Genomic DNA, 26,512 nt, shown 5'->3' with positions numbered 1-26,512 from the left:
GCTCCACCTTGACTAGGGCCCCTGTTTCATCTGAAGAAAAGTATTACCGGTAGTTTGAATTTCCATTGCCTTTTGAGATAAAAACAGTGAATCTTTCTTTCTCATCCAAGCCGAGCCCTTCTGACAAACAAACTCTCCTTTCATATCGTGACCCTAAACTTGTTGACATTGCTTTATTGTCTGTTGCTGATTTCTGGTCCTTCCAGTCTGCTGTGGGTTGCAAACAAGGAAAACATTGTCACGCCCAGGCAGGAAATGGGTGTGTTTGTTTGAACATTTGAGACAAGTCAGTCTTCTTAACGTATCTGAGCAAAGGAAGTTCTTTGCCAACTCAAGTTATAACATTTATTCTTCTTGTAGTCTCTCAAACAACAACAGCAACATGTTTATTGCCTTGTTGGTTTTGGGTATAGTTGTCGGGGCCGCTTACATTTACCGTCACGTTGTTGTGAAGGGAAAGCAGTGCACGAGCAAAGCAAAGCTGAATGGGAAGACCGTGATTGTGACTGGTAAGAATATATTTGACTTTGGCTTCAACTGGAACTGCAGAAGTTATTTTCACTGTCAATCAGGGTTTACAATTCAAATGTGTTTTCATTTTGTATTAATGTTCAAAAAATGAATGTTGCTACTTTCAGACTGGAAAAAAAAAAGTAAAAAACAAGTAAAACTTTTGGTTGTACATGAAGAAAATGTGGTAAACCGGTGTGATTTTGTACAGTTTTCCTTGAAAATATTCAAAGGATATGTTAGTTTAACACATTTTAATCATTTGCAACGAGTGTACATGTCCAAATTAAATAAATCCAACGGCTCCAAAATTTTTCTTTTCAGTGTGGAAGGGTTAATGTTAAGTTATTTATTTTCTCTAATCAAACAGCAGGCGAAAAAGCAACCCAAGACAAGTTATGGAGAGTTAGGATATGACTACAAATGCTGAGTTCCAAACAGTTCTTGCTTTCCCTTTTTACTATTTATTCATCCATCCATCCGAGCCGCTTAGGCTCACGTGGGTCGTGGGCATGCTGGAGCCGATCCCAGCTGACTTTTGGCAGTTGGCGGGCGACATCCTGAACCGGTTGGCACCCAATCAGAGAAACAACAATTCACACTCACACTCACACCTTGGAACAATATACCGGTAGACCACATGCAACCTGTTCCATTAATTTACACGACATGGTTTTGAAATATGGGAAGAAACTGGAGTATGTGGAGAAAACTCACACAGGTACAGGGAGAGCACATAAACCGGAATCACCCCAGACCTCTACACAGTTAGGCGGACGTACTAACCAATTAGTGCCGCTCTTCCTCTATCCCAGGGGTAGGCAACCCAAAATGTTGAAAGAGCCATATTGGACCAGAATAAACAAAAAAACAAATATGTCTGGAGCCGCAAAAAATGAAAAGCCTTATAATGAAGGCAACACATGCTGTATGTATCTATATGAGCTATATTAGCCTGCTATCAACATGACTAAGTTGGCTACAAATAGACAACGAGTATTCATGATTAAAAGTTTTTTTCCCAATGCAGTTGATCCTGTAGAGGAGGGGTGCCCAAACCTTTTTGACGGAAGATCTACTTTTCGCACAACCAACGTCCCACGATCGACCTGTTACCGCATACGCACACAATTACACACGCATGCCATAATGAGCAACAGCCATAAGACCGCTAGGATGAACGAGGAATGGGACGCACTTTCGCAGCATGCTAACTGCCGTAGCTCACGTGTACCGTTTAAAAATGCTTCTCTTGGCCGCCCAGATTCCCATTCTTAGTAAGTACTGTACCCTCGGTGAATTGTACATGAAAGGCAGTGTTTTTTTTTGTTGTTGTTTTTTTTTTTTTACAGTGGCCCCCTGACTGACATGCCGCCCTGCTAATAGAAACGTGTGTCGCAGGTTATGATGCAAATATTCGTTAACGAAATGTTGACATTTAATATTTATTCGACACATTTTTATAGCATCGGAAAACGTTCACGTTTGGGTCATGTTTGTTCTCTGACAGAAACCATATTAAAACAATATATCTCATCTTTTTCCATTTTCAAACATTTTTGAAAAAGCTCTAGGGAGCCACTGAGTGGGGGGGGGGGGCGCTAAAGAGCCACATGCGGCTCGAGAGCCGCGTGTTGCCGACCCCAACTATATCCCGTCAATTGTTTTGCTTGAGTCTCATAAAAATTACAAATACTTTTTCCCCCTTTTCACATTGACTTCACAATTCAACTAACACAATTTTGCTCGAGTAGGATTGATTATCATGTTGTTCTGTCATCCCAAGGTAGCAACACGGGCATTGGAAAAACTACAGCAATCGACTTGGCTAAAAGAGGAGCCAGAGTCATTCTGGCTTGTCGTAGTCGTCAGCGAGGAGAGGCTGCTCTTGCAGATGTCAAGAGGGTAAGAAAAATCTCTCATGCTTTGTTTTGCAGTCAAAATTGTAGGAATGGTCTTGATGATGCATCTTCAATGATGTAACCTGTTTATTGGTGCTGAAAGGAGAGTGGGAGCAATCAGGTCGTGTTCATGCAATTGGATCTGGGGAACCTGAAGTCTGTTCGCAGCTTTGCCGAAAACTATCTGAGAAGTGAACCCAGACTAGACATTCTCATCAACAATGCAGGTAAGAGCATTCATTGCACTTCCATGCCGTTGAGGGTTGTCACCGTGGATGTGTCTCTTTTGCTCTTTAGTTGTGAACCTGGAACGAAGCGCCAGCTCTTGGTTATTTAAAAAAAAAATCAAACCTTTCTGTCACATTTGTTTAGTAAATCTGTACTTGGGTATTGGTTTACAAATTATTCAGATTTAAGATATACTGTGGACCCATGCATACTAGCTGTTCAGCATCCACAATTTGCAGATGTTTTTTTTCAAATTATTATTATTTTGGGGATTTGGAGGAGGGCAGTTCAGAATTAATGCCAGAGAACCCAATATTGTTTTCACCCAACAAGAAACGTGCCGTCTGGATTCCTTTTGTGGTTTTCGGCTTCAGTTTTTCTCTTGTGTCTGCACAGAATTTAGTTTTTTGTCACCTCTTGCCACATGCATGAATCTGAATTACCTGTCAGAGGCTCTTGAATTCTATTGATAGTGACCCAGAGCATGGCTGCGACTATTCTCATTCATCAAGGTCACTTCACTCTCAGTGCATTGAGTCCATTGCACCTAAGCTGTTCTGGTTGTCTCAGACTTTCGCCTCTTGTCCAAGCTGGGATGAGAGTAAATGAGCCAGAGACCCACCTATTACTCAGTTGAAACTGGCATTGCAAAAAGACACAAGCAGTTATGACTGTGAAGCGTATTGACATGAATTGTCAAAATAGATAGTAGACATCAAACATCTTTAAAATATTAATTAACATATGAGAATCCAATCAAATATAACATTGCATTTCTCTTTGAGACTGAAAATATAATTGTCCACTAATCAAACAAATTATATTTATGTGATTGTATGTTTTAAGTTGTTGTGCAAATTCTGATAAAAAGGAAAACGTACTGCTGTGATGTTTCTGTCCTAGGAATTTATATGCAGGGTCGAACAGAGGATGGTTTCGGCATGATGTTTGGCATCAATCATGTTGGCCACTTCCTCCTAACCAACCTTTTGCTGGACCGACTGAAGGAGTGTCAACCAAGTCGAGTGGTCAATGTGTCATCCCTGGCACATAACTTTGGAAAAATCGACTTTGAATGCCTAACTAATCACAGAGCTCTGGGACTGGGGACATCTTTCTTGAAGGTCCTTCAAATCTACTCTGACAGCAAGCTGTGCAATGTTCTTTTCACTCACGAGTTGGCCAAGAGACTGCAAGGAACCAAAGTGACATGCTACTCCCTCCATCCAGGTCAGTAGTGAGAACATAATTGTTCATTCTGATGAGAAATATCCCTCCATCCATCCATGCATCCATCCAATTTTATAAACCGCTTATCCTCACAAGGGGCACGGGTGTGCTGGAGCTTATCCCAGCTCTCTTCGGGCAGGCAGTAGGCAGGGTAAACCCTCAACTGGTAGCCAACCTTCTCCATGCCTACATGGGATCTAACCACGCAGGGCACACAGAGACAAACATATATATATATATATACACACACTAGCTGGTTCAATATATGTTGCGCGTCGTCCCGCACGCGGTCTGTCCTTCCGTCTGTCCCTTTTCAAAACGTACCTACTTCACCGCGCCGCTGCGCGCCGCCACTGCGCCGCTCAGGCAGTGGCTCACTATGATCGCGCGGGCATCTTAGCGAAAAAATGTTGTCTACCCACAAGCATTGCAATGAAATTGTTAGTTATTTAGTAGAGCTAAACATCTCTTTATTTTCGCGATAAGCAATGAAGATGAACAAAAAGTTGAACCAAGCAACAACACTTTTGTGGGCCGAAGGCCCACCTTACCAGCCTTCCGCAGGAACCAGCTGATGAGCCGCCCGGAGGGCGGCGAACCAGCTAGTTATACATAAAATTCCTTGTCTCATCCCCCCTCGGGTGGTGTCCGTCCCTCATTCAGTTCGGGTCCTCTACCAGAGGTTACAATCTGCCAGGAAGCTTGAGGGTTCTGCGCAGTATCCTTGCTGTTCCCAGCACTGCACATTTCTGGACTGAGATATCCGATGTTGTTCCCGGGATCTGTTGCAACCACTCATCTAGTTTGGGAGTCACTGCCCCGACTGCTCCGACCACCACAGGCACGACTGTCACCTTTACCTTCCAGGCTCTCTCCAGCTCCTCTCTGAGCCCTTGGTATTTCTCGAGTTTCTCTTGTTCCTTCTTCCTGATGTTTCCATCATTTGGGACCGTTACATCCACTACAACGGCTTTCCTCTGCCCTTTATCTATGATCACGATATCTGGTTGGTTCGCCATTACCATCATGTCAGTCTGGATCTGGAAGTCCTACAGGATCTTCGCTCTGTCATTCTCCACCACCTTCGGAGGTGTTTCCCATTTTGACCTTGGGGTTTCCAGTCCATACTCCGCACAGATGTTTCGGTAGACTATGCCAACCATCTGGTTATGGCGTTCCATGTAGGCTTTCCCTGCCAGCATCTTACACCCTGCAGTTATGGGTTGAATCGTCTCAGGTGCCTCTTTGCACAACCTACACCTTGGGTCTTGTCTGGTGTGGTATATCTGGGCCTCAATGGCTCTGGTGCTCAGGGCCCGCTCCTGAGCAGCCAGGATGAGTGCCTCTGTGCTGTCCTTCAGGCCAGCCCTCTCTAGCCACTGATACGACTTCTTGAGATCTGCCACTTCAGTTATGGTCCGGTGGTACATCCCGTGTAGGGGCTTGTCCTCCAATGATGGTCCCTCTTCCAGCGCCTCATCTACTGTTCCCCATTGTCTGAGACATTCTTTGAGTACGTCATCCGTTGGAGCCTTCTCCTTGATGTATTCATGGAGCTTGGATGTTTCATCCTGGACAGTGGCTCTCACACTCACTAGTCCCCGGCCTCCTTCCTTTCGGCTTGCGTACAGTCTCAGGGTGCTGGATTTGGGATGGAACCCTCCATGCATGGTTAGGAGCTTTCGGGTCTTAACGTCCATGGTCTGAATCTCTTCCTTTGGCCACCTTATTATTCCTGCAGGGTATCTGATCACTGGCAGGGCATAGCTGTTTATTGCCCGGGTCTTATTCTTGCCATTGAGCTGGCTTCTTAGGACTTGCCTCACTCGCTGGAGGTATTTGGCCATAGCCGCTTTCCTTGTTGCCAGTTCGAGGTTGCCATTGGCTTGTGGTATACCAAGGTACTTGTAGCTCTCCTCAAGGTCTGCTATTGTTCCTTCAGGGAGTGAGACCCCTTCAGTGCGGACTACCTTTCCTCTCTTAATCACCATCCGACTACATTTCTCAAGCCCGAATGACACCGCACCTTTCGAGGGAAACCCTCGAAGGGCACCGCACCCTTCGAGGGTTTCCCTCGAAGGGTGCGGTCCCATCCAACTATCGGCCAAAAACCTGTCTCTCCACAACATGGAAGCTCATGTCAGGCATCATTGCAGCTAAGATAAGTGGACACATGGATCAATACATGAACGAAGCACAGAAGGGCATTGGTAGAGATACCAGAGGAGCCAAACATCAGCTCCTGGTTGACAGAACAGTCGCACAAGAATGCAGGTCCCGACGTACCAACCTGTGCACAGCCTGGATTGATTACAAGAAAGCCTATGACTCGATGCCACATACATGGATCACTGAATGCTTGGAGTTGTATAAGCTGAACAGGACCCTAAGAGCCTTCGTTGCGAACTCGTTGAGGATGTGGAAAACCACACTTGAAGCCAATGGCAAGCCACTTACCCAAGTGTCCATCAAATGTGGCATATACCAAGGTGATGCACTCTCCCCACTGCTGTTCTGCATAGGACTGAACCCCCTAAGCCAAGTAATCACCAAGACAGGCTATGGATACCGCCTCAGAAATGGAGCTACAATCAGTCACCTCCTCTACATGGATGACATAAAGCTGTATGCTAAGAGCGAAAGGGACATTGACTCCCTGATCCACACGACCAGGATGTACAGCAGCGACATCGGGATGTCATTCGGGCTTGAGAAATGTAGTCGGATGGTGACTAAGAGAGGAAAGGTAGTCCGCACTGAAGGGGTCTCACTCCCTGAAGGAACAATAGCAGACCTTGAGGACAGCTACAAGTACCTTGGTATACCACAAGCCAACGGCAACCTCGAACTGGCAACAAGGAAAGCGGCTACGGCCAAATACCTCCAGCGAGTGAGGCAAGTCCTAAGAAGCCAGCTCAATGGCAAGAATAAGACCCGGGCAATAAACAGCTATGCCCTGCCAGTGATCAGATTCCCTGCAGGAATAATAAGGTGGCCAAAGGAAGAGATTCAGAACACGGACGTTAGGACCCGAAAGCTCCTAACCATGCATGGAGGGTTCCATTCCAAATCCAGCACGCTGAGACTGCATGCAAGCCGAAAGGAAGGAGGCCGGGGACTAGGGAGTGTGAGAGCCACTGTCCAGGATGAAACATCCAAGCTCCATGAATACATCAAGGAGAAGGCTCCAACGGATGACGTACTCAGAGAATGTCTCAGACAATGGGGAACAGTAGATGAGGCGCTGGAAGAGGTACCATCATGGGAGGACAAGCCCCTACACGGGATGTACCACCGGACCATAACTGAAGTGGCCGATCTCAAGAAGTCCTATCAGTGGCTAGAGAGGGCTGGCCTGAAGGACAGCACAGAGGCACTCATCCTGGCTGCTCAGGAGCAGGCCCTGAGCACCAGAGCCATTGAGGCCCAGATATACCACACCAGACAAGACCCAAGGTGTAGGTTGTGCAAAGAGGCACCTGAGACGATCCAACACATAACTGCAGGGTGTAAGATGCTGGGAGGGAAAGCCTACATGGAACGCCATAACCAGGTGGCTGGCATAGTCTACCGAAACATCTGTGCGGAGTATGGACTGGAAACCCCAAGGTCAAAATGGGAAACACCTCCGAAGGTGGTGGAGAATGACAGAGCGAAGATCCTGTGGGACTTCCAGATCCAGACTGACAAGATGGTAATGGCGAACCAACCAGATATCGTGATCATAGATAAAGGGCAGAGGAAAGCCGTTGTAGTGGATGTAGCGGTCCCAAGTGATGGAAACATCAGGAAGAAGGAACATGAGAAACTCGAGAAATACCAAGGGCTCAGAGAGGAGCTGGAGAGAGCCTGGAAGGTAAAGGTGACATTCGTGCCTGTGGTGGTCGGAGCACTCGGGGCAGTGACCCCCAAACTAGATGAGTGGTTGCAACAGATCCCGGGAACAACATCGGACATCTCAGTCCAGAAATGTGCAGTGCTGGGAACAGCAAGGATACTGCGCAGAACCCTCAAGCTTCCTGGCCTCTGGTAGAGGACCCAAGCTGAATGAGGGACGGACACCACCCGAGGGGTGAGATGAGGATTTTTTTTTTTTATATATATATATGTGTGTGTGGGTGTATTTTTAAAGGGGTAATGGAGTGTGACGCTTGTTATGTGTGCTCGTTACGATACAGAAGACGTTTTGTTTTCCTTGATGCAGTGGCGGTTGTGTCAAGTGACAAAAGTAGTTAGACAAGATAACCCTGAAGGGCTTTGGATCCGATGCTATCAGTCCCTGGAATGTCAGCTGAATGTGTTCAGCCTTTCAATGACACTCATTGACATGAGACACAAGACCCTTTTTGGTGATACTGAAACTCTGTCGAGTAATTTGATTAAACCTAAAAGGTATTTACTTATTTATTTACAATTTTTGCACAAAATTGAGCCACCGGTACCCCACTTGAGGTAAGATCGGGCCGCCCGACCCGAAATTCGGGTTATGTCGGGCCTAAAATGTCAATCATTGCTTCGGGTTCGGGTCGGGCTTCTTTTTAGCTGACCTTTTTTTTTTTTTTTTTTTTTTTTAGTTTCAAGGCCGTGAATAGTTTTGGCTATGAGAGACCATGGTTTGCAAAAAAACAAGTCGCATCATCACAACACGTACTGTACTAAATTCTTACAATGACAATTCAAAAAATTCCTTCCACTCTCTGTTGAGTGTTCACACGTCATTGTTCGTCTTTGTCTCTCTGTTTCTCTCTTTTAAAATGCGGCGCTAGATTCTTAACTCATTCACTCCCAAAGACGTTTTTAAACGTCTTTTCAAACTTGATACAGAATTGGCTGGTACAGAAGAGTTAAGGATGTACTGCTGCTGTGGTTTACGGCCCAATTTTCAACCCGTCAAAATGACGGACGGCCTTAAATTTTCCCCGTTCTCTCTTAAAAAAAAATCCATCAATGATGGAAAATTGTCAGTTAATGTAACCTCTTCAGAAACAGAAATATAAAAAATGTAAATTTTTATACAGTCTTGTTTAACTTAGAATTTGTTACAAAAGACAGGCTTTGTTATCAGAAATCACCCCTCCTCCTCCCCAGTCTTCACAAATAAAACATGAAATCTCGGGTTTGCTTCGGGCTCGGGCTTGCAAATCAAGTTAAATGATCGGGCTCGGACCAGGTCGGACTTAAATACCCTCGGGCCGGTTCTAGTCGAGCTCGATTTTTTAGGACCGATCTTAGCTCTATACCCCACTGCATGTTGCCAAGTGCTTGTGTGTCTGCAAAACATTTTCTCGTGTTTTCTCCTCGCAGGAGCTATCAACTCTGAGTTGGCCAGGAACGCCAGCATATTGACCCATATTATCATGAAGCCCATCACCACCTTCTTCTTCAAAAACACTGTCCAGGGATGCCAGACTACACTGCACTGTGCTCTGCAAGAGGGAATTGAACCACTTAGTGGCCGTTACTTCTCCAACTGTACAGTGCGAGAAGTCTATTCGAAAGCAAAGGATGATGGTGCAGCTAAGAAGCTGTGGGAAATCAGTGAGCGAATGTGTGGTCTTGCATAAATTCATTCCCAAGTGAATGCGAATTCAGTATAATGTTCTGTTTCGTTGTTGTTGCTTGACTGCTCCTGACACAGAAGCCTTCATGTCCAGATTAAAAAGCAAACAACTTGTTTTGGTTTTGTTCATTGAATTGTGCAGAGATGAAAGTCCTCCGGATTTTCCGGGTGAAGTGTAATTTGGAATTCCCTCTCTATTCATGTAGGTGGCCGTAGAATGTCCACCTGGCGTCAGTGACACGATTCTATTCTATATTTGCTGGTCAGGGAGAATCCAGTTTCAGCAATGTGTGCAATCCTATAATAAGGTAAAGTGGCTGTTGTCGTACATCACCAACAGCGCTGGTCAAGATCTCCTTTTTAGGACTGAAGTAAACTAGTAGATTGAAAACCGCAGCTGGTGCACAAAGCCATGACATCAGCTCCTTGCCAGGTATAAAAGATACGGGCCTGACAGGGGTTGGGGGGGCTTTTTTACATCCATGCCTTGGGCCACTCAACTTTTTGGAAAGACTTCACTCTGACATTGGTAGAATAAAATCTTTTCCCAATCAGCCGTGGTCCCTGAAGTGCTCATTCGTCGGGAAACAGCCACCGATCACAGAGTGTTTTTTGAAGACCAGCGAAGCAGCAAAAACCATATACCACATTTTTGGCGTCACGAACAGGATTCGTGTTCTCCAGGGGACCGTCCCGTCCGCTCTCTCCGCGAGCATCCAGCGGCCAGCCGACGACCTGTTTTGAGGTGAGTTGCTTGCACTCAAAGTCGCCGCAGCATGCTCGCTCTTGGAAAGGGGGGGAGGGAGCGTTGTCCCCCGGACGGAGGACAGTTAAACGGATCTGATGGGGCCACGGCGGGTTCCAGGGAAAGTTGTCTCTCCTAGTCAAAAGCCGTCATAATGTGACTTTTGAAGGGGGAGTGGCCCCAAATAGAGACAGCGAAAGAAAAGTAAAATAAAAACAGGAAAAATAAATAAAAAACAATAAATAAACAGGAAAAATAAATAAAAAACAATAAATAAAAAGGGAACAGTAACAAAACGTTTTGGGAATTGTATGCATGACATGTCTGGTGAGAATGATAAACGAGAAGAAATAAACGCTCCAGGGAGGGCGAATGTGAAACAGGACAGGTTGTCGAGAACAACGCTGGTCGGCTGTCACGAGAAGAAAATAGTAGGAAGTCCCATAAAACGTGGACGTGGAAATTAGTCGTTTCAGTGGTCCCGCGGAGGATCGAAATTTTAGCTGTGTGATTGTGGCGGAAACACGGGTACGATTGAACTATGCTGCGACAAGATACGGGTGAATCCACACGGGCCAGGGGCTATAGCCGAGATGTCCGGTGGGAGCCTAGTCTCTGCCAAAGTCCAGCGCAAAAGGGAGGTTGCGCCGACCGCGTTTGGCTAATAGGAACGAGCGCAACTTTGGCATCCGTACCGTGAAGTGTGAGAGTGGATGAAGGAAATATCCGGCCAGGTCACGGACCTGTGGGCCGAAGAGAATGATGCGCGCGAAGCCACGTCGTTTGGGCACTGATCGAATTAGAGGTGTATGTGAGTTATAAGGCTTGTCAATTTAATTGCTGGTGTAACAGGCCCCCAGGTAAAACGAAGGACTGGCGGTTTTTGAATATTGATTAAGCTGATACGATCTGCTTGCGGTTCGATTCCTCTATGGGGACGTGTCATAATAGCATACACATCTGTCAAAGTTTGATAAATTTGAGCCTGTACAGACCGCGTTTGGGAAATAGGTGCTGGACGGCATTGTGTGTGTAGAGAAAATCCCTCTGTGTGAAAAAGGGAAAACGTGGCAATGAGGCCTCTGGAGTGCAAGGATTGGTATACCTTGGGAAAAAAGTATTTTGTGTGCACACTTAAGTTAAATTCTGCAGAAAATAAAGGGGAAAATATAAAGCGCTATTAGAAACGAAACGAAACGAAAGTTAAGTAAGACGTGCGTATTTGTCAGTGCATATCTGCACTGTTAAACACCAAACTGCATAGCCGCAGTTGGCAAACAGCAAAACGTGGAATGGATTTGAATCCTGTTCTGTCTTCTTGGTGAGTGTCTGCGCGTGCAGAGACGTGTGGGATCCCTGTGTGCGTGCGCGTGTGTGTGAGTGTACCCATGGGTGTGTGTGGGTGAGCGTGCGTGTGTGCGCGTGTGCGCGATCGTGAGTAAGTGTGTGTGTGCTCTTGAGTGCGAGTGAGTGAGCGTGCTTGTAGAAGAAACGAATGGAATGGATAGGATAGTGTGCTTCTCGGTGCTCTGGGGCGCGTGCCCGCCTGCGGTGGCTTCGGGGGCGGGACAGGGAGTGGCCAACCTGTACCTGCCCACCGTGTTTCAAGGCTAGGCACTCCCCGTGTGGGTGACGTGGGGGCGGGGCGTGGGGCCAGAGTTGTGCCCATTTTGGGGCCTACCTTGCTGGTAGCGAAAAAATGTGACAGGATGATGGGGGACGGCATGCTGAAGGAGCAAAAGAATGCATGACCAACTGTGGAGGTCCTGAGGTAACTGAAACCCAGGAGAATTAATGTGCCACAGCTGTCTAACAAGAAACAAGAAGCACGGGAATGCTACCTAACGACACTAATATAGATGTGCATGTATGCATCTCAAGAAAGAGTGTGGCCCCTCATAAATAATACGAGGGTCAGCTGGCGCCCCCTAGACCCTCTGGGAGCAATGAGAAATTGGAGTTGCAGAAAAGCCCGACTTGTTAATTTAAATTAAAGACAGAATGATAAAATTAAAAACCAATTATTGATATTGCTCTCTGGGGCTCTCCTCAATACTTCTGATTTTCTGTTTACATAAAAAACCTGAGAACAGGGATTGCATAGCAGACTGACTACAGACTGATCATCATAAACTTGTGAACAATTGTTTATAAGTTGAGTGCGGGTACAGAAATAGCGCGGACGGAATACACCGGATCGAATATCAATTGAGACAGCCGGTCTTAAGGGGTCTATCTGAGGTTGGCAAAATCGTATGTGCATTGTTTAATTGATATTGTTATCTGCAATCAAAAAAAAAAAAAAAAAAAAAGAGAAGAAAAAAAAGAAGGGAAAAAAAATGGGGGAAAGGAACTATGCTAGTCCAATGGTGACCACCCCCATCGAGGTAGTGCGGAGAAACCACCCGCTCATTAAGGGGGTTAAAGAAATATCCAAAAAATGGAATAAAAGATGGCCTGACATCGAGAGGCCTTGGCCGGTGGAAGGGACTTTGAACAGGGAAGTAGTTGAGACTATACGTGTACTAGTATCAGCTGATCGAGGGGCAGAACGTCACATTAAACAAGCTCCGAGAGATGGCCCACCGGAATCAACTCGCACAAAGCAAGACACCAGAGGGGGTCAGTGAGTCTGTGACGCTTTCCCAGCTGCAAGGGCAGCTGGTGGGCGTGCAGAGCTCCCTGTTCTCTTTGAGCCTGGAGCTGGAGGCCAGCCAGAGGAGTCTCAGTCAGAGTCAGAGACAAGATGACGATCTGGCCCGCTTCAAAGACAGACTGAATGCTGACCTCCAGGAGGCGCTGCAGCATAAGGAAGAGACTGAAAAACACAATCAGGACCTGCGTTGCGCACTTCAGAAAACCCGCGCCGAGCTCAGGGCTAAGGAAGAAGCTATGAAGGAAGTCGAGGCCGAGAGGCTCTCCGCGGGGCAAGAAAAAGACATGAGCATTGCACAGCTCAATCACTCTCTGCGGGAGAAGGAGCGACAGTTACAGGAGTACTCACAAATGTTCGAGACACCAGAAAGTCCCAAACCAAGAGATGCACTTGTTGAGAAATTAAGAGAGCGAATTAAAGACAGAGACAGAGCTTTGGAGCGCACCATCGATGACAAGTTCTGCTGCCTGGATGAACGTGAGGGTCAAGTGAGGACACTGCAGCTGGCGCTACGGGAAAAAGACCGAGACCTGGACAGGCTCCGCTGCATCCTGTCTAACAACGAGGAGACCATCACGAGTCTCGATGCTCTGGTGCAAAGGAAAGAGCTGGACCTGGAGCAGGCGGCCGAAGCCTACAGAAACCTTCAATGGCTGAAACAGGCCAGTGAAGAAAAGGAGAGCAGAACTTTCAGGGAGAAGGACGCCATCATTGGCCAGCTGCAAGCAGCGCTGCAGGCTCGCGGCAAGGAGATACAGGATCTGACGGCGACCCTGGTCGCCAGAGTTCAGGCCGGCCCCACCGAGGTGGTGGAGGAGCTGAAGGCTCGGCTCCAGCTGAAGGAGAAGCTCTTCCAGTAGCTGCTGTCAGACCGCAGCCGCCAATCGATTGAACACCAAACGCGGCTTTCGGACTTGCTCAACACCCTCGCTGACAAAGACCAGTACCTGCAGGACAATTCGTACAGGCTGTCCTTGGTTATAAGCGAGCGCACAGGTCAGCTGCAGGAGGTGCGCAGGCAGCTGTCCAAGAGAGAGCAGGAACTGTGCGAGCTGAGGCGGGACAAAGAGAGGCAGACGGCCGGAGACGTGCAACACCTGCAAGGTCTTCTCCGAGAGAAAGAAGCCTTTTTTAAGGAGATGATGCAGAACCAAGAGGAGAACACTGCAGAGGCTTTGGAAGGAGAACCGCTTCCTAAAAGAACGTCAAGTGGGGACGAACCACGGGAGTCTTGACCGGGGTGAGGAGGAGGACGATACTGAGGAGGAGGACTACATGGAAGATGATGAACTGGGGGCGACGTCTTGCGTGGCTGTCAAGGGTCCGAGTGAGCGTTCGGCCCGGCTTTGTTTGGAGAACCGAGAGCTGCAGGAGCTGATGGCACGAGTGGCCACCTTGGAGGCCCAATTGAGCAGCTCCAAGTTGGAGGGGAAGTGCGAAGCAGAGCAGGGGAAATGTGCCACATGGCCTGGAAAGTACAACTCTCTCATCCAGGCCCAAGCTCGTGAGCTCTCCCACCTGAGGCAGAGGATGAGAGAGGGTGAAGGAGTCTCCCATATCCTCACACAGCATCTGGCTGCCACCACCAAGGCTTTTGAGGAGCTGCTGCGGGCCAACGATGTTGACTACTACATGGGGCAGAGCTTTCGAGAGCAGCTTTCACAAAGCACCGCGCTAGCTCAGAGACTGCTCATCAAGCTGACTGGACGAGTGGAAAGCCCCGTTGACAAGACAGGCCACGAGTTGCTGGCCATGCAGCTTAGCAAGGAGCTTCAGCAGAAAGACCAAATCATCGAGTCTCTGCACAACAAGCTGCAGCATCGCCCTGAGACGCCATCCAGCTGCCAAGCCCTCTCGGAGACCACCGACCCATCAGACAGGACTTCCTTGGTGTCCGACGAGTGTCAAACCAACGAAGACCTGGATCTGTGCTCCGAGTTAGACGCCGGAGACTATCGGGACCAGGATGAGCAGCGACAATCCGAACCGGATGCCCATTCATCGATCCCTCCTCCTTCTCGTGGACACCTCCAATCATCTTTCAGCTGTCCGGGAATGCTTTTCTCAGCCTCTGGGGGTTTAACCGCTCCGTCCTTGAAAGGCTACAGCCAGCTACCTCATCATGCCTTTCCGCAGTACCAGCTGGGCGGCATTCCCGAGGGTCACTCACTAAAGTCGGGCTCGGGGCCCAATTTAATTGAAGTGCACCTACGGGAGGTGCGATGTCTTCGCCAGCGTCTGGAAGAGTCCATTCGGACCAACGAAAGGCTCCGACAGCAGCTGGAGGAAAAATTAGCAAACCCTGGGCGCGACGGAGGAGCAGCTACAAACATCTATATTCAAGGGTTGGACACAGTCACACATCTGTCGAATGAAATCAGAGTCCTGACAGACGAGAACTTGAATCTGCAGTCCCGTCTACAGGCCAGCACAGACTCGTGCGAGGAGCTGATCGAAGCACGCGCCCGCCTCAAGCAAGCCGAGCTGGAAGCTGAGCAGTGGAAGGAGGAGTTGAGACGACTTCAGTCACACAGTGAGGAGCAGGGACGGCAGATTCTCGCCTTGAGGCAAGCCGGTCAGGAGAGAATCAACAGAGCGCAGCACGAGGCGTCTCTACTGCAGCAGCAGTTGTGTGAGAGCAGAGACCTCATCCACTCCCTGCAGAACGAACTGCACGTCTACGATCGCGTGTGCTCCAGCTTCAAATCCAACAAAGGCTTCCTGTGCGAAGCTCCTGGCCTGCCCGCGGAGTCGGCGGAGCTACTGAGCGAGGTGAGGAGTCTGCGGGCCCAGCTGCAGAGCAGCATCCAGGAGAATAGCGCCTTCAAGCAGCTGGAGCTCCACAAGCAGCTGGAGCAAAAACTAGGGGCCGGCTCCCCTCGCACGCCGTCCCTGTCGGCCTTCGGCGCCAGCCCTCAGAGAGAAAACGTCTACAGGCGACAGCTGCTGCACGACCCGGCCCCTTCTCCACCTGTCAGGGACATTGGTCTCTTTAACTGTGGATCTCCCTGCCCCCCCTACTCGGACCTGGATGACAACCATAGCGCCGCCAACGACCCCCTCGACCCGCACGCTGAGCTGGAAGGCGACGCCCCCGATGGCTCGTTCGCCAACCGTTATGGCCACCACACCGTCGGTCACGTGGATGACTTTAACGCTCTCCAGCAACAAGTCCTTGAAGGTTGCAGCATCGTGCAGCGCATGGAGGCAGCGTTGCGCCCGCGCCTGCGCTCTCCTCCACCGTTAGGAGCCGCCCAGAAACAAAACAATGAGCAGCTCTTGGATTACGGCAATGTCCCGAGTCTCTTGTCCAACACAAAGACCCTGAGGCAGATTCTGGAGGAGGCGGCGTCCCTGCTGAAGATGTTCTGGAGGGCGGCGCTGCCCAGCGCCGACGCCGCCATGCCGAACCTGAAGAAGGAGCAGTCGATGCAAGAGGAGATCTTGTCCCTCAAGCTGCGCGTGTCTGAGCAGGAGGAGGTACTGAAGGGGACGATTCAAAGACTGAGGAGCACCAGTCGCACCAAGGAGAGCATGGAGCATTTCATCGTGAACCAGCTGTCAAGGACTCGGGATGTTTTGAAGAAAGCAAGGACAAACTTGGAGAAGAACGAGCTGAGACTTTCCTCTCTAAGCTCCTCGTCTTCTGCTCCCTACGCCGCTGAGGAGCCAGGAGGTGGTGCCAGAGAGCAACCTGCTAATGTCCGGGGCTTGACGACTGACGGAGTCAAAGCCAACCAGCACTCTGCTGCCAGGAAGCACAACAGCCGATGCTTGCTTTAGACCCCGAACAACCGGACTCAATGCTACGGACCTCCACATTTAAAATCACTAAGACCTCCTCAGTCCCCTAAACCTCTGTCTTCAACCAGGCCTTACCAAACTCCCTTCAGCATCCCCAAACTCCTCAAAAGCGCAGTCAGTGTTATTCTTTGAGTGGAGCTGTCAGCAATGTGTATGAAAGAAGGCGTGTGAAACGTGTACCTGGTGGTTGCAGTGACAAGCCGGATTGGAACGGCTTGAAGACGCCCCCGAAACGTCGTCTTCCGAGAACATGTGGAGGGGCAAAGGGTTTTTTCTGCACGTAAAAAGGCAGAAACAAGAAGAAGCACAAGAGAGACTCGAAGCAAATACTAAAGACACGGTTCAGCCAGGAGACAAGGTGTATGGGAAAGTGTTCCGCCGCAAGTGGTACAACGAAAGACGGCAGGGGCCATTTGAAGTTGTCCGCTGTACCGGAACAGCGGTGCAAGTGAAAGGGTCGCCAACTTGGTACCATCTGACACACTGCGTCAAGGTCCCCAAAGATGAAGAACCCCAAAGAGGGAGCCGCGGCTGCGAGAACTCCGAACAACTGCCAGAACAAGAGTCGCCCAGGGGCCCAGATTGGGAGGAAGACGGGCAAGGTCGAGCTGTGGTGGATAACGTGTCTGCTGTATCTGTTCCTGAGGACATCGGGGGCGACACAGCCGACGATCGAGGAAGCCAACAGTTCGACAATGTCAATCTTGACGACGCGCCCTCCCCAGATGCAGGTGACTCTCCCCAACACAGCGACACCAAGCCAACTACCACCGGAGATGGTGTCCCCAATGGACACGGTCACCCAACAGGACCCAGTGACGGACGCCCAGTCCGCCACAGAGTCCGGCCGGAGAATTACATTGAGCAATGTTGAGGGAGTGTTGGGAGGAGCTGTCATACTGCCATGTAGTTGCGCAAGGGCAGGAAGGTCCCTGTGCAGACACACCGCCAAATGGGAAGACACCACCGGTAACATCCTTGACCTGGCCCAGCGAACACATGTGGACAATGTACTGTTACTAAATACATATAGGCGATTTGAGGTGTTAGGAGATTGCGCTCTATTTCTGACAAAAATTGGCATGAGTGATTTCGGAAACTATACGTGTACCTGTTTCAAAATGGGAGTGGGAACATCGGCGTAGCGCCACTTCCTTGGGTTTTTATTTTCCTTTTTGTGTGATGTGTTGCATGATTCCACTGGAATGTGATCCACCGTATGTTGTTGCCCGGCCCGCGACCAGTTTACCATCGTTATTGTGTCAAAGTTGCATGTGTTTTGCGTTGAGTGCCATTGTCATCGCGCGATACTGGCAGGAGTCCTTATTCGTTCCAGAACCTCTGGATGCTGACCGGGGCCGTGCAAGGGACTCTATGGACAGTGACCTGGACATAAGGACTTTGTATGGACAGCAGGCCCTGGGCAGTGATACCCAGCACGTTCTATCGCTGAAGATTCGGGGAATGGACTCTGCCTCGGCACGCACTTACACATGAAGAAGGGGGGCGACATTTCGGGGGCTTGTTTTGATAGCATGTTTTGATACCTCATTACTATATACCTCATTGTTTATTCCAATATTTTTACCTCATTTTGTTACCTGCTGGCCGGCTGATCATGTGACGGTACAATTTCACTGTTTGGTGATAGGGGGACATGTCATTCCATTTTCACACTGTTTGGTGAGCTCATACTGTTTTGTGGATTGTAATGTGCCAGGGCTCCTTACACCTGGTTGACACCAGGTGAAGGGAACCACTGGGGGTGGTAGAAAGGGCCTTCCTCTTTTTCCTTGTCATTAGACTGGCGAGGTTTTTTCTTGAGGAGGGGCCGGCAGCTTTTTGGGGCTTCTAACGGGTCCCACCAAATTCATTACTTCATCAATTTGTCACCGTTGTAAGGGTATTACCTAAGGGGGGTGGTATCGTCGTTTGAATTATGCGGACTTCAATTTTCTTTGCTTGTGGTTCCTGAGAGGCCTCAGATTGTTGTCAGGGAGCAATTGGCTAACTAAATAGTTTGAGCTTTCCAAGTTAAAATAACCTTACGTAGCATGCCTTGAGCGTGATTTAGGCTGAAGATTTTGGGCCAAATTGTAGACGTGAGCATATATAAAATTTGGTTGGGGGAAGATGTTTGGACCTTTACCGATGTTATCTTTTGTTAGACCGTTTCCGGGACTATTACTTTGTCCCGGAAGGGGGGAATGAAGTGTAATTTGGAATTCCCTCTCTATTCCTGTAGGTGTCCTTAGAATGTCCACCTGGCGTCAGTGACACGATTCTATTCTATATTTGCTGGTCAGGGAGAATCCAGTTTCAGCAATGTGTGCAATCCTATAATAAGGTAAAGTGGCTGTTGTCGTCCATCACCAACAGCGCTGGTCAAGATCTCCTTTTTAGGACTGAAGTAAACTAGTAGATTGAAAACCGCAGCTGGTGCACAAAGCCATGACATCAGCTCCTTGCCAGGTATAAAAGATACGGGCCTGACAGGTGTTGGGGGGGCTTTTTTACATCCATGCCTTGGGCCACTCAACTTTTTGGAAAGACTTCACTCTGACATTGGTAGAATAAAATCTTTTCCCAATCAGCCGTGGTCCCTGAAGTGCTCATTCGTCGGGAAACAGCCACCGATCACCGAGTGTTTTTTGAAGACCAGCGAAGCAGCAAAAACCATATACCACACGGGAATTACAGATTTTCAAATTTTAATGAAAATTTCTCTGGAGAATTGAGGAAAAATTGCCTAAAATAATCCAGATACTAGTTGACAACATTGAACAAACACGCATTTGAGTTTGTTGTTTTGCTTTCACGACCGTAGCCATGTTGAGGCACTAACACTAGAAACAGTAAAGAGCTTTTCGTCTCTTTATAAACACACTTGCTAAACCCCAGTGGAACGAATCAAAGACGCCGTGGACAAGACAGTTGTTGTCGTACAAAACGTATTTGGACAAAAAGGGAAACACACAGATTGGCAGAAAAACGTGTCCGTCGGACTTTGAGTGTCGTCTTGTCTAGCTTAGCTTTGCTGTTGTCGTGTGTGACGTCGTTTGCGTCGGTGCTGATTGGTTGAAATCAAAAGACGCGCTTGCTTACATGTTTGAGCTGACGCACGCACAAAAGAGAGCAGCGGACTATCTACTGCTGAGGCGCGCTTAGCTCGAGTGCCATCGCCACAACAGTAATACCCTCGCCTCGCCAAATCTCGGAGATTTCGAATTTTCGGCGAGAACGGAAGCCACAAAGGGTGCACGTGTGCACACACAAGGAAGATTAATCATTGAATTTTAAGAATTTGAATAGCGTTTTGTGTAAACAATTCATGCGTGATCGGCTAGGTGTGCGTGTGTGCGCCTGAGTGTGTGTGTGTGTGTGTGTGTGCGTGTGCGTGTGCGCGTGCACTAGTGGCGATTGCTCTCGGACTGCAAGGGAAGCTCAGCTTCCCCTAAAATGTCAAAGAATAAGTGATCATATATGAATGTTAATTTCATTATGTGTACATGTTATCAAATAATTATGCGTTACAGCGTGCTCAACTTTTGTTCCGAATCAACTTCTTTGAACTGGTTACGACGCGACTCCCTTCTCATTCATCCCCGCAGCTTCGCTCTGCTATAAACGGTGGACACTGGGCGTCTGCAGAGCGTCTACTGTCCTGACGCTCAGCGTCTCGAGAGTTTAGGGTAGGTTGTCCCAATGCGTTGAACGGAGACAAGTCATTGGATACAAGCTGTTTCTTGTCTCGCCCATGGACGCTCAGTGTCTCTACTCTCTGGGACTGGATGGCAGTGGGCGGGTACCGGACGCTCAGCTTTTCTGCATCAGATTGGATGATCTGTCTGAGTCTGTGTTCCAGTTTGATTGACATCAAAATGAGCCAATCACCGACCTTTTAGTGTAGGCGTCTGTGTGAGCAATTTTTCAATTCGCATTCTGTTCTAAATTGAGCTGGAGATTTATTCTAATCATTTTAGCAACACTATCTTTGTTAAAAACGACTAGCGACAGATTCATCTTTTATTTCTGGTGTGTTTTATTGTAGTTGCTTGTGTTCGCAGTGACTTATATCACCCCAGTTAAATCCCTGGAAAAAAACTCCTTGTTGGTATGACAGGGTCACAGATCATTTTCTTGAAAAGGAGCGAAGAGGAGAATTCACGTATAAATAAACGGACACATTTTATGATGTCCCCCAAAATTGAGCTTCCCCTCCTTGACAGACCAGCATCCGCCACTGGTGCGTACAGTACATATACAGTGTGTGTAATTTTTTCCCCCCAGAATTTTCAGGAAAGTCAACTTTCATCACTGACTGTGCCCGCCAAGATCATCAATTTATAATTGAATAACCTTAATATTGAATTGAATTGAATGCAACTTTATTGTCAAATGTGCTGTATGTGGAACATACAGCACGGATTATATTTCTTCCCTCTCAACATAAAACATATGCTCATGATCACCGTGGTTGGCTGTTGCCATCTTGCGTGTCAGATTTCTAAATAAATGATCAAATCCAAACAGTGAGTGCGTAAAATCAAATAGCAACATAGCAACCTGAGTACAAAAATTGCCAAGATGTAAACATTATTACATTTTTTTTAAACTTCAAATTGGCGCCTGTGAGTTGACAGCCAACAGCTTCATTACTTTCTTCCTTATTTTACCCTCTCCACCGTTTTCCGTTGCTCTGGGCGATTTCCGAAACTGCAGCATTTTGGCTGTGGTAATTCACGAAGCAGGAAATATCTGAGACATACTGGAGGCTTCAATCTTACCCTCTCTCTCATCAACAAACAGCATGTGGGCTGTGCGACAAGGAAGGCCTAAAACTCGACTCTGCATTTCGATCCAAGTATCAATCGAAACGATACTTAGGTGGGTTTTGGTATCAAATTGATACCAAAGAGCTTGTATCGATCCTTTCAATTGATTTCTTTTTGGTTTCTCATGGATTCCTCACGCATACCCTTTAGCGCATGCATAGCTGAATGAGACACATTTGTCGCCCATGACACTGGTTCGCCAGATCACGACTACATGTACGATTTACGTCAAGAGTCCAGGTATGTTTCCAGTGAGAATATTTTGTTGTGGCATCATTACGAATCCAACAAATACATTTAATGTTGTTACAACATGCTATTTAATCAGTGGGATAAATTATGTAAGTTACGGGCAGCACAGTGGGCGACTGGTTAGCACGTGCAGCGGTCATGGGTTTGAGTTCAGCCTCTCTGTGTGGAGTTTGCAAATTCTCCCCGGGCCTGCTTGTGTTTTCGCCGGTTTCCTCCCACATTCCAAAAACATTTATGGCAGGCTGATTGAACACTCTAACTTGTCCCTAGGTGTGAATGCGAGTTCGGACGGTTGTTCGTCTCTATGCGCCCTGCGATTGGCTGACAGACGGCTCAGGGTATCCCCCGCCTCCTGCCGGAAGACAGCTGGAATATGCTCCAGCATGCCCGTGATCGTTGTAAGGACAAGCGGATCACATCATGGATGGATTTAAATTACGATATTTTAGAAACCTAAAAGTACTTGGTAGCTGTAGCGGTATTGGTTCAGGCTATACTGGCTCCAGTATTTACTTGGTACTGCTCGATACCAAAATTTCAGGCATCGCACAGCTTTACTTTGCAACGACGACATGCTGAATGGTACGGAAGAGGATTAGGGCCAATGAAGAAAGAAAAAATAAGGTTGGCAAGATTCTCACTTTAATCTCAGAATTCTGACTTTAATCTCAGAATTCTCACTTTAAAGTCAGAATTCTGAGATTAAAGTGAGAATTTTGCCAACCTTATTTTTTCTTTCTTCATTGGCCCTAATCCTCTTCCGTAGAATGGCAATGTAAAGCAGCTCTTGGATATTTTAATTTGAAAAGTCTTTGAATTGATATTTTCATTGTTATCTTCTTATTGTTATGTCATCAGTGCCTGAGCAACAACCAGTGCGATGATAGAAATTATTATTAGGACATGAAGAGCAACTACCTTATGAAAAATAAATAATATATACACACTGTTAAGGAATTATTCCGCTAGAAGTAGTAGTAGAACATTGTTAATGAATTTCATCTTGCTATAAGAACTATTGACACTAGTCTCTCTCTTGAACATCTGCTGAAGTACCGGTAGTTAAAACAAAGAGTGTAGGGTGAAGCTGGGGTCCTATTTCCCTTTGAGTGATTAACAGCCCCCTGGCTGTCTTCTTTTGCGTCCCCCACATCGTAAAAGTCCCTGAAGGCTGTCAAGTGCCTTCGAAGAGGAAACCTAATCTCAAGATTTGTGGACCAGCAGATATTCTCTGTACTTTGTCAAAATGCCAAGATCGAACTTTGCTGGACTTTCTTTGTTTCAGATTTTGACATAAGGGGAAGGACTGCCCGCCCCTAATTAACATAATTAACATACTATGCCTATATGTACGTGTGACTGAAGTTGCTCGGGGCTTCCTGATGAAATCTGAGACTCACAGGAGCCCGAATCGATTCGTGTTGCGTTGTGATAAATTGAAGAAAAGACTACGCGGTGTTGGGTCTTCTTCCACCTTATAGAGAGATAAAAGAACCTGTAACCAAGAAAGGGCCAAGAGCAAATTGACAGTTCACATTCCTCAACAACACACACACACACACAAAATATCCATCTATCTATCTATCTATCTATCTATCTATCTATCTATCTATCTATCTATCTATCTATCTATCTATCTATCTATCTATCTATCTATCTATCTATCTATCTATCTATCTATCTATCTATCTATCTATCTATCTATCTATCTATCTATCTATCTATCTAAATATAGATAGACAATACATGCTGATTGATATAGATATATAGATATAGATATAGATATAGATAGCTATGGATAGATATATTTTTTTTCAATAAAAAGAAAAAAAACCCACCAAATTATTTTGAGGGCTTTGAGGGTATTCTAAGGCAGTGGTCCTCAACTAGAAATGCTGTCGGTCCACTTTTTTTTTTTTAATAAGACCAAGGTCCTGTCCCATGCACAGCGGTCATGGTGAGCAGGGCAATATGCCCATTTAGTATGGGCAAGCTAAGCTTATACAAATCAACACTCCTCACAACCAACCAATAATGGGGTGCATGAAAATAACAATTATTCACTTTGCCAGTACACAGCAAATAATGAGGGGTATTGTGTTGAGGCACAGGAACTCTTTTATTTTGTTAAGTTGTGCGTGCTTAATAACAGAAATAGCCCTTTTAGGGAAATAAGACATTTTTATTTTAACTTTGTTAAACAGTAGTTGTAATTTTCCCATTAATTGAACAAAAACAAAACAAAATACTAATTTTACCAAAATAAATACTAAACATAAAAACAAAAATATCCTTTTCATTTGTACAATTACCCCTTTCACATCCCTTCTGAAATCACTTAAAAAATATATCAGAAGAGGAGTTAAGAACCATTTTAAGTACTGACACAAGGGAGCACGGGTATGTGCAGTGCTGTTCTTCCACTAAAGGTTAATGCAATGTCTGAGGCATGCAAATATTATTTGAGGACGCCATTTGGATGTTCATTTACCATGTTGCGGTGTTCTGCTATTAAACAGCTGCAAAGTACACGGCAGCAGAACTGCACACAATCGAAACCTCCCGCGATTCGTTTTGTCTAATTGTCTGTGTGCGGCTCTCCTTGGCTGAAGCTGTGAGGACACTGTGGCGTCGCGCATGCGTCTGTTTCCTGACACAATCATCCATTTTGAATGCGTGCTGACGCTTATGTATGGACACACCTTAAGTTCAGAGGAGCCAATCAGCGCATCGTTATCCCCGACATGCCCTGCTCAGGGAAGGTCTCGAGTGAGTCAAATATTATACACACAAAGTCGCGCTGCCGCGGTCCTCTGCATTACATCTGTTCGTGCACGCAAAGAATACAACGGTTAATTTTAACAAGCGATCGCGGTAATGCGCAGATTATAGTCCACAAATATAAAATGTATAACGTAAAAATCCATTTATAAATTATTTTTTACAATTTGCCGAGGGTCCGGAGAGAGGAGGTCCGGACAGAGGAGGTCGGAGGTCCGGACAGAGGAGGTCGGCGGTCCGGTCGTGGATCGCGGTCCGCCAGTTGAGGAAGAGGGTTCTAGGGGGTTCTGAGTGACACGGCTGGATATAACATTGAAGTAGCTCTGAAAACCTTTGCGTTTCACTTGAACTCTTTGATCAAATTATCTCTTTTTACATATTTATAACACACAAAACACATTAACAATGGAATCAAACGGTCATTTACAGTATAATGGAAAAGGTTTGACCAAAAAACATGCCCAGTGCTTGACATCAACCATTTTAAATGTCACGTACTGTACTTTAGGAAAGTGTGCCATCTAGTGGTGCAAATGTCCAACGATTGCAGCCTATCCCAGCTGAATTCCGTAGTTCTGTCAGGATGGGAAGGTAATTCACTGCTGATCGTTATTTGATCAGCACTTGCGGAAAGTAGATTTTAGTTTTCCATGTAATTGAGTAAAACAAAACGTAATTCCCCAATTTTGTCTAGAAGTGATTTTATTGTGGAAACAAATGTCATGTGAAATCATCATAGTAATACAGCCATGTGACATTTTGTTGACAGCCTACTGTTTGAGTGCGAGATAAATGTAGGCCTGTTGTTGTTTTTTGTTTAATCAGATGATGTGCTACGGTTGTTTCTTCAAGCCGTGATCTTCGCAGCCGAGTGTGAAGTGGTTGGGATGAGAATCAGGAGCACCAAATCGGAGCCCATGGTCTTCAGTTGCCAAAGTGTGGAGTGCCTTTTCCAGGTCGGGGATGAGATCCTGCCTTAACTGGAGGAGGTCAGGTTTCTTGGGGTCTTCACGAATGAAGGCATGATGGAATGTGAGATGGACATGTAGATCAGTGTAGTGTCTGCAGTGAGGCGGACTCTATATTGGTTCATCGTGACAAAGAGGGAGCTGAGCAAAAGGGGAAGCTCTCGATTTACCGGTCGATCTACGTTCGTACCCTCACCTATGGTCATGAACTGTGAGTCATGTCTAAAAAAATATGATCAGGATAAAAGTGGCTAAAATGAGTTTCTTTTACAGGGTGTCCGAGCTCCTGTGGTAGAGATGAGGTGAGAAGCTCAGTCATCCAGGAGGGGCTCAGAGTCAAGCCGTTGATGCTTTGCATTGAGAGGAACTAGGAGGTGGTCGGCTCGTTTGCACGTCGGCCTCACAGTGCAGAGCTACAGGGTTCAATTCTTGCTTCGGCCTTCCTGTATGACGTTTTCATTATCTCCTCGTGCCTGTGTGGGTTTTCTCAGGGTACTCCGGTTTCCTCCCACAGTCCAAAAACATGCATGGCAGGTTAATGGAACACTCTAAATTGTCCCAGGGTGTGAGTGGCTGGTTGTTTGTCTATGTGTCCCCTGCGATTGGCTGGCAACCAGTTCATGGTGTAGCCCCGCCTCCCGCCCAAGGACAGATGGGATAGGCTCCAGCCTGCGACCATTGTGAGGATAAGTATATCAGAAAATGAATGGATGGATGGATGGATGGAACTGGGGCCTTAGTCAGGGTGGAATGAATTATGAACAGTTCCAAATATGTGTCAGTAACACACATAACTTAGAACGCTCGAGAGGAACGTCATCTTTCAGTATGACAATCACCCAAAGAACATATTGTCTAGTAAAGCATCATTTAAATCTGACACATTATTATTATTATATCTAAATTGACAAAAGAACGGTTTCACTAGAAGAAGATAAAAGTTTTGGAATGGGCCAACTCCAGTCCAGGCCTGAATCTGATCAAACATCTGTGAGGTGATCTGAAGAGAAAAGTGGGTGGCTTCAAACAAAAGGTGATCGAT

At 46.9% G+C, this 26,512-nt stretch overlaps 2 protein-coding genes across 2 annotated transcripts; both read left to right on the top strand.

Moving 5' to 3' along the window:
- Positions 1 to 248: 248 nt before the first annotated feature.
- dhrs13b.1 (dehydrogenase/reductase (SDR family) member 13b.1) lies at positions 249 to 9,543 on the top strand. Its single transcript, XM_052079069.1, has 5 exons — positions 249 to 509; positions 2,297 to 2,415; positions 2,515 to 2,638; positions 3,543 to 3,869; positions 9,174 to 9,543. The coding sequence occupies exons 1-5, from the start codon at positions 383 to 385 to the stop codon at positions 9,431 to 9,433; spliced, it is 957 nt and encodes a 318-aa protein (XP_051935029.1). The 5' UTR covers positions 249 to 382; the 3' UTR covers positions 9,434 to 9,543.
- Positions 9,544 to 12,540: 2,997 nt separating this feature from the next.
- On the top strand, positions 12,541 to 16,903 carry LOC127608522 (myomegalin-like). Its single transcript, XM_052077639.1, is given in 3 exon segments — positions 12,541 to 12,561; positions 12,704 to 13,990; positions 13,992 to 16,903. Coding segments are annotated over 3 exon segments (3,930 nt in total). The 3' UTR covers positions 16,614 to 16,903.
- Positions 16,904 to 26,512: the final 9,609 nt, after the last annotated feature.

The sequence above is a fragment of the Hippocampus zosterae genome, chromosome 10 (assembly GCF_025434085.1).
Source record: "Hippocampus zosterae strain Florida chromosome 10, ASM2543408v3, whole genome shotgun sequence".
In the NCBI taxonomy this organism is placed as follows: domain Eukaryota; kingdom Metazoa; phylum Chordata; class Actinopteri; order Syngnathiformes; family Syngnathidae; genus Hippocampus; species Hippocampus zosterae.
This window is presented reverse-complemented; position numbering and strand designations above follow the sequence as displayed.

What these genes read in the sequence shown, in the direction of transcription:
- dhrs13b.1 (XM_052079069.1), top strand. Translation starts at nt 383, where the DNA reads ATGTTTATTGCCTTGTTGGTTTTGGGTATAGTTGTCGGGGCCGCTTAC. An exon ending in GAAGACCGTGATTGTGACTG is followed by an intron (nt 510 to 2,296) that starts GTAAGAATATAT and finishes TGTCATCCCAAG; the next exon opens with GTAGCAACACGGGCATTGGA. An exon ending in ATGCTACTCCCTCCATCCAG is followed by an intron (nt 3,870 to 9,173) that starts GTCAGTAGTGAG and finishes TTCTCCTCGCAG; the next exon opens with GAGCTATCAACTCTGAGTTG.